General features: G+C 38.8%; 1 protein-coding gene across 4 annotated transcripts in view; it reads left to right on the top strand.

Moving 5' to 3' along the window:
- The window catches only part of prpsap2 (phosphoribosyl pyrophosphate synthetase-associated protein 2), a 36,075-nt gene that overhangs the window by 2,778 nt on the left and 14,697 nt on the right, over nt 1–18,600 (top strand). For 3 of the 4 annotated variants that reach the window (XM_072559880.1, XM_072559879.1, XM_072559881.1), the window contains exons 3-5: nt 1,596–1,648; nt 15,871–15,937; nt 17,489–17,661. In XM_072559880.1, coding sequence (XP_072415981.1) covers nt 1,596–1,648; nt 15,871–15,937; nt 17,489–17,661 — 293 coding nt within the window. The remainder of the gene's footprint in view (nt 1–1,595; nt 1,649–15,870; nt 15,938–17,488; nt 17,662–18,600) is intronic. The other variant, XM_072559882.1, reaches the window with a different exon arrangement.

The raw sequence follows: 18,600 nt of genomic DNA on the forward strand, positions 1-18,600 counted from the left end.
ACTAAAATAAAGAAGATCTGGAACTAACTGATAGAGGTAGAAACCCTCATCAAATGTGTGATGTACAAAAAGTACTGTAAACTACAAGTCTGCAGATCAAGAGCTGGAAAGTGTCATTAGGCAGGATAACTTTTTCAGCTGATGCCTGGAATAGATCAAATTGCCATCTACTATGCAGGGAATCTCACTTTTTGACTGTGGGGAGAAGTAGTGAAAAGTAACTTTGCAGTTGAATATTCCTGTGTCAAAAATGTCTCCGCTTATGTCAAAATTATGCATTCCCTTTATTAATAGGTGGCATTATCAGTTTGGATGGGCTTTTCTCTGCACCCATTTCATTCTTATTAAATTCGGTCATGAAAACCACTCCCGTTAGGGGTTTTTAACATTATCCTGTGCTAAAAGTTAATTCTAAATACTTATAATTTTTCAACGCGCCTTTAGTTTTTGTGTTGCTTCTCAAAAGATTCTGATCCAGCTGCTGTCATTTTGACTTTCATGATACATTACTCCATATTACCATTTTTTTTCTACTTATGATAGAAATATGTACATTTCTTTGAAGTTACAGAAGTGATAGTGATCCTTGGATTTGTGCACCTCATTAAAATCCTGTTCTGGAGCCCAGACTGTCGTGTTGCTCGATGAGTCACTGATTTCTCTTCAAAGAATGAATCTTTACATCCTGTCCAGTTGAATGGGTTTTCAATATGTTTGCCGCAGAGTGAATATTTACTAGTAATTTGAATATAGTTATTCAAATAATTCATTTAGGTTCACTTTGAACATAAGGCTTTCTCCTGACTTTTTTTTAAAAATCTGATTTTAAAAAATCTTTTGTGACTTTATTGCTTTATTGGAAGACACTTTACCTTGGTCTGCCCTAGATTTGAGCTTTTATTTTCCTCCTGAACTGAACATTGTATAAAGCCTAGTGAGGTGTGCTGCAAGTATAAAAGATTTCCACTACCTCAGTGAAGTCACTAGTTTTCAAATGTGAGCAGTTTATTCAACCATAATGTGTCATTATAGGAAAGGCAGACCTGTCACTTGCCCATTAAGCAGCATGGACAGTTTCCAACTGAGGTAGTCATTGAGTGATTATGCCTGACAAGTCATCAATTTTTTTTTAAAATTCTCTATTCCGCTTTCCTCCAGTTATTAGAACATCCAGCTTATTTGTGGTGTCTACCTATGTATTCACTAGGAAGATGAAGAAGCATTGTAGCCCAGACAAATAGTAAATTCTGGGATTAGATGTTCATTGTGCTGGGCTACTTCACTACATTGTTGATTAAATATGATTTTTAGTTTGGTCACGCCTATGAACGAAATTATGATTGCCAGTGTTATTCTATAGTGACTATTATAATAAATATGCTTGAATGTAAATTTTATAGCTAAGTGTTAGTACTTCCTTTCTATCTCTGACCCACTGCTCCCCCAAAAGCGTTATATACTTTTTTGATCTCAGTATTTTTGGTTACCCTTTTAAAGACATGTCCTGTGCCTGTGCCATAATTTTATGTAAAAGTCAACAATATGGTTTTTGAGGAACGATTTATTTGAGGGTTATTCCTCATCTTCAATTTTAGGCGACTTGGCGTAGAACCGGGTAAAGTTCAAGTCTACCAAGAAGCTAACAGAGGTAAGTGCACAGTGTAAAATATTTTAGTTTAATAAAGTTTCTTGGGAATTTTGATGCTTTCAGGGCTTATTTGCACTCTAAGTGTTGCTTTGTGAAGTACTGTTCTTCCTCATGTATAGCTTTTGTCTCCTAAAAATAACATTTGACCTGGGGTTATGCAAGAGGTGAAGTTGCTGTGTCATCAAGACATGTAATTTTAAGGATTATTTGAATACTTTGAGTTTAACACTGATGAAATAGAGCAAATGTTTCAAAACAGCAGTGTTACATTACATTTGCTAAGCTTGAAGCATCTGGTAGATGATGTTTTATAATTCATCCCAGTTAAGATTTTCAATTTGGAAACCGCCACTGAGAGTCATTGTTATTCAGCACAGAAACAGACCTTTCAGTACAATTTGTCCATGCTGACTAGATATCCTAAACTGATCTAGTCCAGAATGCCAGCATTTGATATCTATCCCTCTAAGCCCTTCCGATTCATGTACCCATACAGATGTCTTTTCGAAATGTTGTATTTATCCCAGCCTCCAGCACTTCGTCTGGCAGCTCATTCCATACACACAACATCTGTGTGGAAAAGTTGCATCTCGGGTCTGTTTTAGATCTTTACCTCCTCGTCCTAAATCTATATCCTCTAGTTTTGGACTCCCCTACTCTGGGGAAAAAGGTGAAGAGCTTTTGCTTGAAATGTTGACTCTCCTGCTTCTCTGGATGCTGCCTGTCTTGCAGTGCTTTTCCAGCACCACATTTTTGACTCTGATTTCCAGCATCTGCAGTCCTTACATTCTCTTGGTGGGGAAAAAAGACTTGGCTATTCACCCTATCCATGCCCCTCATGATTTTATAAACTTTTATAAGGTCACCCTCATTCTTCCAAGCTCCAGGGAATAAAAGCCCCAGCCTATTCAGTGTCTCCCTATTATCCAAGCCCTCCGATTCAGGTAACATCCTTGTAATTCATTTCAGAACTCTTTCAAGTTTAATAATATCTTCTATAGCAGGGAGACCAGAGTTGAATGCAGTATTCTAAAAGTGGCCTAATCAATTACCCATATAGCTGCAACATGACATCCCAACTCTTATGCTCAATGCACTGACTAATGAAGGCAAGAGTACTAAAAAGCTCCACCACCTATCTACCTGTTTCAAGGGATTATGCAACTGCACCCCCAAGTTTCTCAGTTGGTCACGGGCCTCCAGTTTGAGAGAGAGTCCCCTGTCTCTGAACTTCAAGCTAATTTTGTACCCAATTGTTTAGCTCCCCTTGGTTTCAGCATCGCCAAACCCTGCTAAACAGTCCACCATGTGGAATCTTGTTGATTGCCTTGCTGAAGACCATATAGACAATGTCCACTTCTCTGATTTCATCCATCATCTTTCTCACTTCAAACAAAACTCAAATCAATTTAGCGAGACATGCTTTCTCGCACACAAAGCCATGTTGTTTGACCCTATGTGTGAGAAAGTGCATCTCACTAAATTGGTTGAGATTTTTTAAAGTGACAAGAAGATTGTCTACTGCTCTGCTTTCATCATTGTCTTCAGCAAAGCATTCAACAAGGTTCTGCATGATAGACTGGTTAGCAGGGTTAAATCGTGTAGAATCCAGGGGGAGTTAGCCAATTGGAGACACAATGGCTTGAAGTTAAGAGACGGGGCTGTCTTTCAGACTGGAGGCCTGTGACCAATGGATCCAGAGCCACAAGGATCTGCGCTGGGTCCATTGCTTTACATCACATCTAAATCATTTATGTAAATGAATATAGGAGGCACGATTAGTAAGTTTACAGATGACAAAGTTGGCGGTGTAGTGGACAGTGAAGAAAGTTACTGCAGAGTACAAGGGGACCGTCACCAGATGGGCCAGGTTTCAACTCCCCTGCTCCTTGGATACTGCCTGACCTGTGCTTTTCCAGCACCACATTTGTTGACTCTGACTCTCCAGCATCTGCACTCCTCACCTTTCTCCTAATTCGTCATTACCTGTCCAAATGCATGTAAATCCTGTCATTCAGAATGCCCTCCAGCAACTTGCCCACCACTGGTGTGAAGCTCGCTAGTCTATAGTTCTCTGGCTTTTCCTTATCACATTTCTTAAATATTGGAAATACATTAACCAACCTCCAGTCTTCTGGCACCTCATCTGTGGTTATCAATGATACAAGTATCTTAGCAAAGGGCCCTTGCTTCCCACAAACTTCTGAAAACACTTAATCATGTCCCAGGGTTATCCACCTTTTATGTATTTTGAGTACCACCACTTCTGTAATATGGCCACTATATATTTATTTCTCCAAATTCTCGAGCTTCCATATCCTTCACCACAGTAAATACTGAGGTGAACTACTCATTTAGTATCTCGCTTTCTTCTGTGGTTCCACACATAGTTGGCCTTTTTGATTTTCTAAGGGGCCCTATTGTTTCCCTAGTTACGTTTCTTTTGCCTTTAATGAATTTGTAAAATCTCTTTGGCCAATAGAGTTAAGGAGAATCCAAAGATATCTCGTGTCCCCTTGAATGAAATGCTAGAAGCTCTCAGTGACTGGAATTGCAAATGTTGATGCCTTCAGAAGAAAGGGGAGGTGAAAATGCCAGAATATAGGAATGTGTTTTCATTGTAATGATCTTTCTGATCTGTTACTTGGATATGTTGAGCTAGGGTTGACCTTGTATAATTTGATATGACACAGTGCAGCTTATTGCTTGGGAAGCTGGGTAAAGCTACCGGTTTTCAGTGTTGTCCCCTAGGTTGCAATTTGGTTTCTCTTTCTCAGTAGAACTGAGCTCTGCATCTCATGAGTAAATCGGAAAACCTATTGTCTTGAACTTAGGCTCAGTAAATGTAAATAGTGACAACGGTTAGCCTATGCATGACATTCTCTTAAAAAGAAAGGAGTAACTTGCTGTTTTTTAACTGCAGAAACTTCATTGAAATTGAGATTATTCTGGCAATGAGCCCAAGACCCTGTAAACTCTAATCCTAAATTGATGTATTGGTCTATCTATTGCACAGCTACATATTTGCAAGAACACGTAAGACAGAGCTAATGTGCTATCTGTTTTGTCTGTACCACTAGACAAAAGTGATAGTTTGAAATGAAAAATCTACAAGAATATTCATTGTTCAGTGTGTTGTATAGTACTAAGCTTTTTTTTAAGATGGTGTTTGAATTAGATGCGCAAGTGTTTAACATACATTACAATTGTGCTGATTTTTAGCTAGTATTTAAGATTGCCTTCACCATCTCCATACCTTTTCAAACACTAAAATGGAATCTGTTGGTGAACCTTTGCCAGAGTGGTTGGATATCCAGAGTGCATGCATGTGTTAAAAAGGCCATGCAATTGGTGTCAGCAGGTTTTTTTTATTTTGGGGCCAGATCAAATTTAGACTGCAGGATTTTTATTTGGCAAGGGAGATGATTGTGGTATAGGTTACTTATCACAAGCACAACTGTTGCTGAGCTAGTTAACATAAATACAAGAGTTCCTAGTCAACATTGGGCGGCATGGTGGCACAGTGGTTAGCACTGCTGCCTCACAGCGCCAGAGACCCGGGTTCAATTCCCGCCTCAGGTGACTGACTCTGTGGAGTTTGCACGTTCTCCCCGTGTCTGCGTGGGTTTCCTCCAGGTGCTACGGTTTCCTCCCACAGTCCAAAGATGTGCTGGATCAGGTGAATTGGCCATACTAAATTGCCCGTAGTGTTAGGTTAGGGGTATGGGTGGGTTGCGCTTCGGCGGGTCGGTGTGGGCTTGTTGGGCTGAAGGGCCTGTTTCTACACTGTAATGTAATCTAATCTAATCTAAATCCCACTTTGTATTTCCTGAAATGTGAGTTTACCTCAGACCTGTGGTGAAACCATAGCAACTGTTTTGTGTACAAAATGTTTATTTGAATTCCGTAATGAATTATCAAAGGAAGAATAATATATAATTTGTTTTTGAGGTACCAATGTGCATAATATACAGTATAAAGTCTAACAAATGCATTTCACCTTTTTTATGTTTGATTTTAAATCAATCTCTTTGGACATGACACACCTCCAGGTTGAGTGGCACTTAATTCTGGGCGGGAAGATCCAGAGTCATCAACACTGCCACTTCTTCCACAAGACCCCAGGAGCATCTCTATGTGGCCTGAGCCAATACACAAATTAGTTGTTGCTTCCATATCTGTTTTCTTTAGTTTAAAAATTTTCAATTAATTATTTTCTCACCAGATTTTGTGCCCTCAAAATAATTTGTGAGAAATTTTCCAAATGTTGCTGTGTCACCAGGTGTTGCACAATTTACTTGATGTATGATGTTTTGTCTGGCAAGAGGCCTGATTGAAATTTTGGGCGCCCATAATCCGCATTCCATTAGGCAGTAGTTCACAGCAAACATAGCTAATATTGCTCTTCTGCAACACCAAGTTGCCTTTTTGATTGTGCACTTATTTTTTAGTTTTGGGCATCTCTGGCATGGTGTCTTCAATTTTCACCAAATGATTTGTATTGAATATACTTGCAGAAGAGTTGTTCATGCTATAGGAGTAATTTTTGTTTTGTTTTTCATGCTTATTTGTCTGGTGCACAGTTTTGGTCAGGAAGTGTTTGTTGGAAACTGTTATTCTAAAAATTCTGAAACAAACACTTGCTTTGCAGTTAGGAAAAGAAAGATGGGCTTTATCTCATCAACCATAGACTTAATTATAATTACTGAAGCATAACTACATGTACAAAATCTATGAATGCTGAGCATGTGATCTCATGTTATTGTTGATATTTTTGGAATTAAGCTTTGCCACTTTGTGTAGAAAGTCTTTTCACTGCCGATTATCAGTGCTGTCAGGCTAGTTAGGCCTTCCTAGGTATTTTAAAAAAATGTGTGGCGTACTTTTTGATTTTTACTCAAGTGTTAATGTGCTTATGAAGATGGTGTTTATTTTTCTCTCCACTCTTGCATTCATATACATTCCCACAGTTTATAGTGGAATGTTGGTAGGAATTGAAATGTTTTGTCCATTATAAAAATAGAATGGTCAGATTGCATCTAACATTCTTGTGCATGTTAAAATGAAAAAAATTGTAAACTATTCAACACTTCTGCCAGTCAAGATGACCCTGTTGACCTGTCCTTACATTAAATTCTGTAACCTTAGATCATTCCTCTGGCAGAATATTCAAGAACTTAATCAGATTAAGGGAAGTTATTTGGAAGTATCTGTTTAAGTGCAATTACTTTCTTGGAAGTAAGAAACAAAGGATGTATGATGCTAATTCTAATTGGACAGCTGTGGCAGATGGAAACCAATGATCATGCAGGTACCTGCTGCTCATAGTTAGGTAAACTTTCATGACTACATTTGTTCCATTTTAGAGGTTTTATTACATTTTGAATAATGAGTGTGAGATATAATCATGCATATCATATGACTAGTATGATCTGCCACTGCTTGAAATAGCTGATGCTTTAGTAAGGCTGTGACTTTATAATTAACCTCAGTGGGAATAACAAACAATTAGTGCTGTTTATACTATTCACAATGTGAGGAATTCTTATAAGTGGTAAGGCAAAGGTCTCTTGTGCAATGGTCATGTTCTAATCTCGGAGCTAGAACACAAAGATTCAAGTCCCATCTGCTCCAGAGCTGTGTAGTAATATTGCTGAACAGGTTGATTGGAAATTATCTCACTGTTAAGACAAAAGGAATCTTGTGGTACAGTGGTGCCCCTAGCTTTGAGTTGGAAGGTCTGAATGCAAATCCCATCTGTTTCAAAAGTGGGTTGTAGCACCTCTTAAATTAAAAAATATCTAACTGTCTCTACAGAATCTTGGCTGTCTCTTAGTTTTAATCATTGGATGATCCACTTGCATTAACTTAAATTATAAATTAAAACATCTTGTTCTCACAGTATCTACATTTTAAACTACTACAAATTTAGAGGAATCCTACCATCTGTAGTCTCTCAAACCTGTTGAAGTAACTTGCATGTTCTATTATTTGGCTACCGGATTGGGGGATTAATCAGCTCTAAGAATACTTTGTCCTGCATGTCAGTAACATAGAGTCAAAGAGATGTACAGACCCTTCAATCCAACTCGTCCGTGCCAACCAGTTATCCTAATCTAACCTAGTCCCCTTTGCCAGCACTTGGCCCATGTCCCTCAACTCTTTCTATGTATATACCATCCAGGTGCCTTTTAAATGCCGTAATTGTACAGCCTCCGCCACTTCCTGTGGCAGCTCATTCCATACACACACCACCCTCTATATGAAAAAGTTCACCCGTAGGTCCCTTTTATATCTTTCCGCTCTCACCCTGAACCTGTGCCCTCTGGTTCTGGACTCCCCACCTCAGGTAAAAGACTTTGTCTGTTTATCCTATCCATGCCTCTCATGATTTTATAAGGTCACCCCTCCGCCTCTTGCCATGCTAGCAAAATGGGTGTGATTTGCCCTGCAAATTTTATTTTCTCTTTGTGGTAGTTAGTGCCAGTTGGTGCTTTCTTTGTCCTTGGCAATTTGAGGACGAAAAGCAAGACAACATTCTGACACTTTACGAAATGCATGATTTAAGTGCAGTCATACCATCCTGTTCACTACGGTGTTTGTATGTTAGTGAGCATGATGCTGAATTGGCTATATATGGATTTGGTTGCCTGTTCCACTTTTCCCACTACCCCAGTAATTCCCACTGGTTAAATGCAAGTACTTTCTATCTGATTCTTGTACAAACAAATTGGCATGAATTATCAGTAATTATAGATTGATAGTCCTTTAATGATGTGGTTGGTGACACTTCAAAAGCCTCTGGTCTGAATGATGTCTGAACTTGCATTGCCAATACTTCTGTTTAGTGGTTGACAATTGTAACATCATTTAGACTATTGAGAACATGATCATCATGTGCTCCTTTTCCTAGTCCCAGGAAATTCAGCAGTGATATGTTGTATTAAAATGTAAGTGTATGAAAAAGGCCCTTTGATTTCGATTAGATTAGATTAGATTACTTACAGTATGGAAACAGGCCCTTCGGCCCAACTGACCACACTGACCCGCCGAAGCGCAACCCATAGATTTCTGCTTTGAATTCTAATACATTTGGAAAGACAAGAAAATTGACTGAATATAATTTGTTTTATGGAAATGGATTTTTACATTTGGTCAAAGTTTTTTTTAATGTATTTAATTTGTAGCATAATGTTTTGTATATTATCAATAAAGTACCTTTTTGTATATTGAACTTAGTTATGCAAATTTTCTTTGAAATCATTTGCACGCATTAGAAATAATTCCTCCTTTGCAAATTAAAATTGTCTGTAGTACTGAGCTAACCAAAGGAGGGGCACCCGAGAATGGTAGTGATACATAAATGTGAAAGGTAAATTTCTCCAATCACTTAACTGAAATCACTGTTGTTGTGTTCTGGAATGTGGATTGAAGTACAAACTTCATGATTGCTTTGCAGAGCAGGTTAATCTTGGGGGCATGTGGGTCTTTCTGCAGTTGCTGATAAGATAGCAGGATGGATGGGAGCCTGAATGTAGATTTAGAACGAAGTGAAGCAATAGGCTTGTGCTTGGAAAGCAGTGAAAATAAGAACTAGAAAATAAATTACTCCAGCTGCTGCAGTGCGCTTTCAGTTAATGTTGTAGAGTGTTAACTTGGGTCTCTGGATTACTAGTCCAGTGACGTTAGCAAGACATCACTGTTTGACCTTAGTGAATCCAGAAGAACAGACTATGGTGGAGTGCAGATCCTCGAGGGTACAGAGATAGATAGAATACAGGCTTTATGCAACCGATGGGATACTTCTGTTATTATCAGATGTAAGAATGTAAGGGAAGTTATGCTAGAGCTCCATTAAATATTTAATAAGGTATACTTAGAGTATTGCCTATAATTCTAGTTATCATTGTAAAGGAAATATGTTTTCTTGGAATCAAGAAGGTAGAGAAGATTTAATTGAGATACATAAAGTTATGAAGAGCTAGGATGTGTTGATTGAAAATACTTGTTTACCATAGCAATAAGGTCAATAACTAGGGACTGTAACTTTACAGTATTGAAAGAAAACTTAGGGGCGCAGTTGAAATAAGTATTTAAACAAGAAGGATGGTAGAGGTGGAGGAGTGAAGCTTTTGCTTATGGACCTGAAATGCTATAACTGCAGGGTAGTGAACCAAGAGTTGAAGAATGTGATTTAGCTAGCTAGCCTGCGTTCTCCTAACACGGATATGAAGGGCCAAATGTCCTGTTGAAACTTTTGTATTTTTTTTTCTAATTTAGGCAAATGCTTTCCTTTAATTGATGAATAATTTGCTAGTAGCATAGCATAGAGTCATACAGCATGGAAACAGACCTGTCCACTCAACCAGTCCATGTCGACCTTAAATGAGCCACTATCACCTGCCTACACTTTGCCCATATCCCTCCAAACATTTCTTATTCGTGTACTTATCCAAATGTCTGAAAATATTATAACTATACCCACATCCACCACTTCCACTGGAAGTACATTCACACAAACCATAATGTTTTTCAAAAAAAAAGTTGCCCCTCATGTCTTTTTTAAAATCTTTCCTCTGTCCTTAAAAATACACCCATTAGTCTTGAAATCCCAGGGAAAAGACATCTGATATTGACCTTTTCCACACGCCTCATGATTTTATAAATCTCTGTAAGGTTGTCCCTAAACTTCTATGTTCTAGTAAAAAAAAGTCCCAGCCTCTCCTACCCTAAATCCTCCATTCCCACCAACATCTTGGTAAATCTTTGCGCCCTCTCCAGCTTAATAGTAACCTTCCTGTAACAGGGCAACCAGAATTCTGACACTCTAAACCAGTGTCCTGTGCACCCTCAACATGACATCCCAACTCCTGTATTTAAAAGTCTCAGCAATGAAGGCAATTGCTATAAATGCTTTCTAAACTACCCTGTCTGCATGTAATGCAAACTTCAAAGAATTATATACCTAAATCCTTAGGTCTCGCTGTTCTAAACTCTACTTTTAAGGCCATACTTTTAATTGTATAAGTCCTGCCTTTGTTTTTACCAAAATGCAGTACCTCCTATAGCCAAATTAAACTGTTTCTCATTCCAGTTTTTTTTATCAAACACAGATAATTGAGTCTGGTAGCTTTTCTGAAGGAATATTATTGTCGTAGCTGCTTTTCTGAACTGTGAGCATTGTGATAGCTGCAAAATGCAATTGCAAAACGTTTTTCCTTTACAATAGCGGCACGCTGGCACAGTGGTTAGCATTGCTGCCTCACAGCGCCAGAGACCTAGGTTCAGTTCCCGACTCAGGCGACTGACTGTGTGGAGTTTGCACGTTCTCCCCGTGTCTGCGTGGGTTTCCTCCGGGTGCTCCGGTTTCCTCCCACAGTCACAAAGATGTGCAGGTTAGGTGAATTGGTCATGCTAAATTGCCCATAGTGTTAGGTAAAGGGGTAAATGTTGGGGAATGGGTGGGTTGCGCTTCGGCGGGTCGGTGTGGACTTGTTGGGCCGAAGGGCCTGTTTCCACACTGTAAGTAATCTAATTTAATGGTGTCTTTTTAGTAGTTGAAATGCAAGAGCATTGAGTTTTGATTAAGTAACTATTAAAATTCTGTTTCATTGGTCAGAGAACAGATTAGATCCAACATTTGAAGGTTAGCATATTGTTAACTATATATATGAGGATATATATTTGCATGTGAATTGTTCTATGGTCTGAATTGACTTTGCTTGACTTTTCATTGTCTGAGGGAACTGATGTGTGATTGTGTTTGAGTGCCAGGCTGTCTGAAAGGGAGACTCCTCAAAACAAGGACTGCTGCAGCTATGCAGATACTGATTCCACCCACTATACAGGCATACATTTCATGGCATCCTGGACCAGAACCATTTTTACTGCATGCAAAGAACCTGGAATTGGGGTGGGATTGAACTGTCCAGAAGGCTGGCTCTCCGCTCTGAAGAGAGGGCTGAGACAATTTATAATATGTCTTCAAGATTGTGAAGGGGTATGAATGGATTAATGTGGAAAGAATCTTTCTAGTTAGTTGCCAGAGTCAAACATCAGTGCCATAAAAATATGATCATTCTATATAAATCCAATAAGATGATATGGAGGTGATACTTTAGCTAGAGTGCGGTTTGAATGTGAAACTTGCTGCTGTATAGGCTAGCTGAAGCAAATGATATTTGAGGGCAAGTTCAATTGCATAAACGAGAAAGGAGTAGTAGAAAAATGTTTGTATTTAGATAGGTGCTAGGAGGAGCTTCATTTGAAGTATAAACACCAGTACACAGTGAAATTGGGCAAAGAGGCCTGATTCTGTGCTTCAAGTTACATATTTAATTCTGTTTCTGTGGCAGATTGTCAATAGAAATGTAAGCTATGGTTGCTACTGGGTGAAGTAAAATACTTCTGTGCAGAAAGTCCCAGTTCTACTAGATTGAACAGGTTGTTTTGTGTTATTGAATGGCATTTTTGGCGGCTTAATTTGCTGAGGAATGACATTGTTAATTACTGAAAACTCAACCAGTAACCTTGCTTGTCATTTATTTACTAATCCACGCTCCTAATAATAAATTAAAATACTTCTGAGCATTTTTAAAGTAAACATTTCTATCAGCAAGTCATGCATGAACAGCTGCTATGAAGGGAAAGATCACTTGGTTCTGCTCCAGTTCATTGTATCTTTGTATAGAGAAAAAAATTGAAACATTACTTAATTTTGTTCTGTTAGGATTTGCACTTTTGTGAATTGGGATAAACTGACGATGAATTGGCATTCAGAAAATTAAGTTCATGCATTTAGAAATAGTCTGTAATAAGTTGACTGTTGCCAGCAAGAATGTGTTGCTGCTAATTAGCTTGGTCGCAAGAATGGATTTGGCTGCATGTAATCTAGGAATGATTGCTGCAGTTTGTAATGTCAGAACAAAGCAGTCCTCCTCTGTGGTGTGAAATAATTTAATTTGCAAACCATAGCGCTAGAGAAACATTACTTGCAGATCATAGGGTCATGGAGATGTACAGTGCAGAAACAAACCCTTCGGTTCAACGTGTCTGTGCCTACCAGTTATCCTAAGTCAATCTAGTCCCATTTACCAGCACTTGACCCCTATCCCTCTAAACCCTTCCTATTCATATACCCATCCAGGTGCCTTTTTAAATGTTGTTGTAATTGTGCCAGCCTCCACCACTTCCTCTGGCTGTTCATTTCATACACACATCACCTTGGGAAAAAGTTCTCCTTTTAGGTCCCTTTTAAATCTTTCCCCTCTCACCTTAAATCTATGCTCTCTGGTTCTGGATTCCCCCAGCCTGAGGAAAAGACTTAGTCTATTTACTCTGTCCGTGCCTCACGTGAATTTATAAACTTCTATAAAGTTACCCTTGAACTTGAAAAGTGAACTAAAATTAATCTGCTCCATCTTGTACAACGGCATAGCACAGAATGCTGAGATATAGGCTTTGTTGTAATATCACTAGCTTAATAATACAGAATCCCAGGTAAATGTGGGTTCAAATCCTGCCATGGGAGATGCCATTTTCTGAAGCAAAGCTTGGTCAATGGCAGAATGAAGTGCCTGTACAGTTCCTTGGTAGTTCTGTCACAGAACAGCACTTGTCCTGGACCAGAGTCATCTTTTTTTCCTTCGTCATCCCAATTGTCGTGACTGAATTGTAGTATCATATTTGTGCGCAGTTATGTGCTATGGACCGTTGACCAGTATGGCTTGATGGGTTGCAATATTCTAAACTAACTTAACTGAAACAGGAGAAACTTGGTATTAAGACTACTTTTCACTTGTGAACTGAGCGAATGTAAAGAAGAGTAAAGAATCATTGGATTATGTAAGCAAGTTTTTCTCGCTCTCACTCTTGGCCAAGGTCTTCAGTATCCTAAAGTATTTAAAATCAATCGCAGAGAAGTCTGTTTGGTGTTTGAATCATATTTTGATCTTCTTTGCTGTAAACCAATTTTCACCTGTACATTTGTAGTCCGTGGTGAAACAATGGTGCTTGTGGACGTTGGAAAAAAGTCTTCCACAGATAATCTAGTGATTTCTTTGTCTTGGCTTTAGCCTTTCCCAGCAGCAATTTCAATTCAGTTGAGAGGATGTATTTTCCTTCAGATACAATATTGTCACCAAACATGAGCAGCAAGTGCATTGAAGTTCTCAGCGCCATACAGAATCCTTTTAACTGTTGAGTTCTCCTTCACTTCTCCTTTTTCAGATCATGAAAGAGCTGTTTGACTGGATTAAGACAGCAGCTAAAATGAAGAAACCTTTTTAAAAATGTATTTTGGAATATTTTTGTCTCTAAGCAGAAATTTGATATCCCTCTAATAGAAAATTTGCCTTTCTGGGCTATATGTGGGTCTTTATAAGTAATTCAATTAATGAAGTAAATCTGGAATAAAAGATGAACCTGAAACCATTGAATTGTATTTTCAAAGTCATTCATGAATTTTAGAGAGATAAATCTTCATTCTTCATCTGATTTGATGTATGTGATTCCAGATCCATAGCAGTATAATTGAATCTTGGATACCCCTTGAAATGGCTTAATAAGCTACACAACTATATTTAAAAACTATCTTTGCAGTATATATTGTAATGTCCAGTAACCTTGCCATTGACACCTACATCCTTTAGGGAAAAAGTGAGGACTGCAGATGCTGGAGATTAGAGCTGAAAATGTGTTGCTGGAAAAGCGCAGCAGGTCAGGCAGCATCCAAGGATCAGGAGAATCGACGTTTCGGGCATGAGCCCTTCTTTAGCTCTCATGCCCGAAACGTTGATTTTCCTGCTCCTTGGATGCTGCCTGACCTGCTGCGCTTTTCCAGCAACACATTTTCACCTACATCCTTTACTCAATTTTTAAGAATCGTAGCATTTGCCAGTCATTTAAAAACCTAGTTCGCCCCCTCGATCAGGATGGTTTCATGGAGTTTTACAGGGAGACAAGCAACATAAAAGAATTGCTCATCAAATGGTGTCTCAATATCCACAGTCTCTAGAAAACCACAGATTCACTATTAACTTTTGAATGAGTGGACTCCAGAAACTTGTCATTTTTCGTGGCATTGTTCAGTATGAAAACACACTTGTGTCCTTGTTAATCTTCTCTCTATCGTTCCAAAATATGGAACGCTTCACGAATTTGTCATCCTTCCATGCCAACCAGATATCCTAAATAAATCTGGTCTCATTTGCCAGCATTTGGTCGATATCCTTCTCAACCCTTCCTATTTGTATTCCTATCCTGATGCCTTTTAAATGTTATAATTGCCCCAGCCTCCTCCACTTCCTCTAGCAGCTCATTCCATACGTGCACCCCCCCTCTGTGTGGAAAAAGTTGCCCCTTAATTCCCTTTTAAATCTTTTTCCCCCCTCACCTTTTAGTTTTGGACTCCCACACTCCAGGGAAAAGGCCTTGTCTATTTATCCCATCCATACCCCTCATGATTTTATAAACCTCAACTTCTGATGTTCTGATGAAAATAGCCCTAGCCTATTTAGCATCCCCCTATAGCTCAAACCCTCCAACCCTGGAAACATCCTTAAATCTTTTCTGCATCCTTTCAATTTTAACAGCATCTTTCCTGTAGCAGAAAGATCAGAATTGAATGCAATTTTCCAAAAGTGATCTAACCAATAGTCTGCAGCTGCAACATGATATCCCAAATCCTGTACTTAATGCACTGACCAATAAAGGCAAGTATACTATCAAATCCCACATTTACCATCCTTTCTACCTGTGACTCCACTGTCAAAAAGGTGAAGCCTGACCTCTTTTGCTGTTTTTGCAACTACCTAATGTGGATCTATAAGAACACAAATTACAATATGATGAGAGAAAAGTGATTTCACGTACAAATATATTGTCTTGTTGTTTTGTTTTGAACAGTAAGAGGTTGTGGAAATATCAGTAGTGATTGTGGTCCAAACTCTTGTTTCCTGAAAATGTAGAATATATAACCATGGAATATTTTACCCAGGTAGAATTTCCCCATCTCTCTCCAGTTGCTTCTACTGGCCAATGTTCCTTTTATTTTTAAATTAATGTTAGATATTCCTAAATTGTCAAATGAACCTATTCTCCATCTTACGCTGTGATATTTGCACTGAAGTAGTTAGGGATTAATCTGTGGAAAAGTGGTGATTAGCAATGTGAATTTAAACTCCATTTTTAAGTTAACTTTTTAATTTTCTTCTTTCTAATAGAAACAATAGTACAGATTCAGGAGTCTGTCAGAGGAAAAGATGTATTTATTATTCAGACTGTTTCAAAGTAAGTAATATTAAATGTAATTCTCTACTGTGCATTTCACTGATCAAATAAGGAACGTAATTTTGTGCAATTTGCACATGGCTTTTGCATGAGACATATTTTGAAAAATGAAGTTTTAACTCCAATCTCTGGTTCCTTTGATTTGAATTTAAAGTTGGGTTTTGTAATTTCAGTATTTAAATGCAACCAAAGCAAGAACACCACTTCTGCTACTTGATTTACAACAGAATAAATATTAAACTAACCTTTTTCATGTTTCAGAGATTGCATATACATTTTAAAACTTGGAACTCTCTCTAACTGCAAAGTACCAAATTTAAAATAGAAAACGGGGCAAAATCCAGTATGTAAAAGACATATTTTGATTTTAAGTGGTCATTTTCTCTATGTTAATGAATCATTTTTCACAACAATTGGTCACACTTGTAGATCTAATCTGGTTTTCTTCAAAGAGTCAGTCTCAGCTACAGATTTGGCATAAGTTGAAACTCTTGATAGATAGGCCTTTTATTATTTAAAAGAAACCTATGAACGACTGCCTCTATTCTCAGTGATCTGGTCAACCTACCTGACTACAAACAAAACCTAACAGTATCTCTGCTCTTGCATAAAGATGGATTGCCAGTCTATCAATTTGATAACTTGTGCAGAGCTACATTAGGAATGTCTGCTGTTATGGACCAGACTCAACACCTCAAAACATTTTTAAGCAGGTAGCCCAGACCATAACTTTCCTGTTTGGTTTAGCTAAGTGTATAGTGGATATTCCTACTGTGAATTAGCTGGTCAGACTGTCGAGTTTTAAACAAACAATTTGTTTACAAAATTATGGAATGAAACACAATGAACCAAAAATAGAATACCCAAATAATTTAATATCCTATCAGAACCTGACAGGCCATCCTGACTTGATGAATCTGCTCCAAAATACTTGCAACAGTCCCAATAAGCAAACCCCCTTAGCACAAAGAGTAAAAATGACGCAAAAAGCTTGCAGGTTACCAAGTCAGAAGGATGGAGAGTACCAGGTTGGACTTGCTCCAGCAGCCTTTCTTCATGCATGCTGCTGCTAAATTGAATAAAACAGCTCAGCTGCTAGGACTGGCCGCATCCCTTTTCTTTATACAAATTATTTTAAAACATGGAAGTCTTCTGCCTACGGCAGTAGTATCTGTTAGCTTTGAACAAATGGGCCCTAAAATCTATCCAAACTCTTAGACTTTTGAGTCTGGGCCATTTACAATTTCTGAGACAATCCAAGAACAATCTAACCTTGTCAAAGGAGCAGGTTTGTCACACTGCCTATTAATTTTCAGTTTCATGTGACACCAGGGGAACAGTGTTATTGTGAATGGCCAAGTGGCTACAACTAAATAGTTTTAGCAGTTTTAAGAAGTTGTGTTCAGCTTTCAGATTTTCTGTTGATCTTGTTTGAGGGTGACTTTTTGAAAGGGGGCAAAATAAGGGGAGAGCAAGTGATATCAATTCAATATAAATATGATTATAGAACTACTTTACAAATTTATAAATTGCTTTTTTTTTAAATAACAGGGATGTCAATTCCACCATTATGGAACTTCTTATCATGATCTATGCCTGTAAGACCTCATGTGCCAAGAATATCATTGGTGTAATCCCTTACTTTCCATACAGCAAGCAATGTAAAATGAGGAAACGAGGTTCTATTGTGTCCAAGCTTCTTGCATCCATGATGTGTAAAGCTGGTGAGTTGTGTTTGAGCTGCTTATTCTGCAACAATGTTCAGTGGAGCTATACCAGAACTGTGTTGGAAAAGAGTATTTTTTATTTAGAGGAGAAAGTGTAGGCAAGTTCCATACCAAATTTGTTCAAAGCTGAAATCCAGAAGCACAGCACTGAGTGATAACCGGTTGATCTGTTTTTAGTGATCATCAATGATAAATGTTGATCAAATACTGGGTGATCTTTTGTGTTCTACATATGCTGTGAAACTGGAAAAGTGTTGCTCTGGAAAAGCACAGCAGGTCAGGCAGCACCCAAGAAACAGGAGAATCGATGTTTCGGACACATGCTCTTCATCAGGAATAGGTGGGGTGGGTCTGAGAGATAAATAGATGAGGAGGTGGGACTGGAGTGGTTGGGGGAAGATAGCTGGGAAGGTGCTGGTGATAGAGTGGAGCAGTTAGGTGGGAAGGCAAATGGAGAGGTAGGACAGTTCAAAAGGGCGGTGCTGAGTGGAGGGTTGGATCTGGGAGGGGGTGGGGAGATGTGGAAACTAGTGATATTGGCATTGATACTATGGTTGGAGACTCCCATGGCAGAAAGTGAGGCATTCTCCCTCCAGTCGTCAGGTGGCTAGGGTTGGGTGGTGGAGGGGATCCAAGATTTGGCAAAGTGGGAGGGGGAGTTGAAGTGGTCTGCCACAGGCTGGCATGGTGGTTTTGTGTGTGTCAGATGTTCTCTGAAACATTCCCCAACGTAGAAGAGACCACATCGAGAGCAACGGATATAGTAGATGAGATATTTGGGTGTGCAGGAAAATCTACTTGATTTGGAAGGATCCTTTGGGCCATAGATGGAGGTGAGGGCACAGGTTTTACAGCGACAAGGGAACGTAGAACAGGGCCTTCAGCCCTCAATGTTGCACCAACCTTTGACACTTTCCTATCATCATCCAGAGGAGG

The sequence above is a fragment of the Chiloscyllium punctatum genome, chromosome 40, assembly GCF_047496795.1.
Source record: "Chiloscyllium punctatum isolate Juve2018m chromosome 40, sChiPun1.3, whole genome shotgun sequence".
Lineage (NCBI taxonomy): Eukaryota > Metazoa > Chordata > Chondrichthyes > Orectolobiformes > Hemiscylliidae > Chiloscyllium > Chiloscyllium punctatum.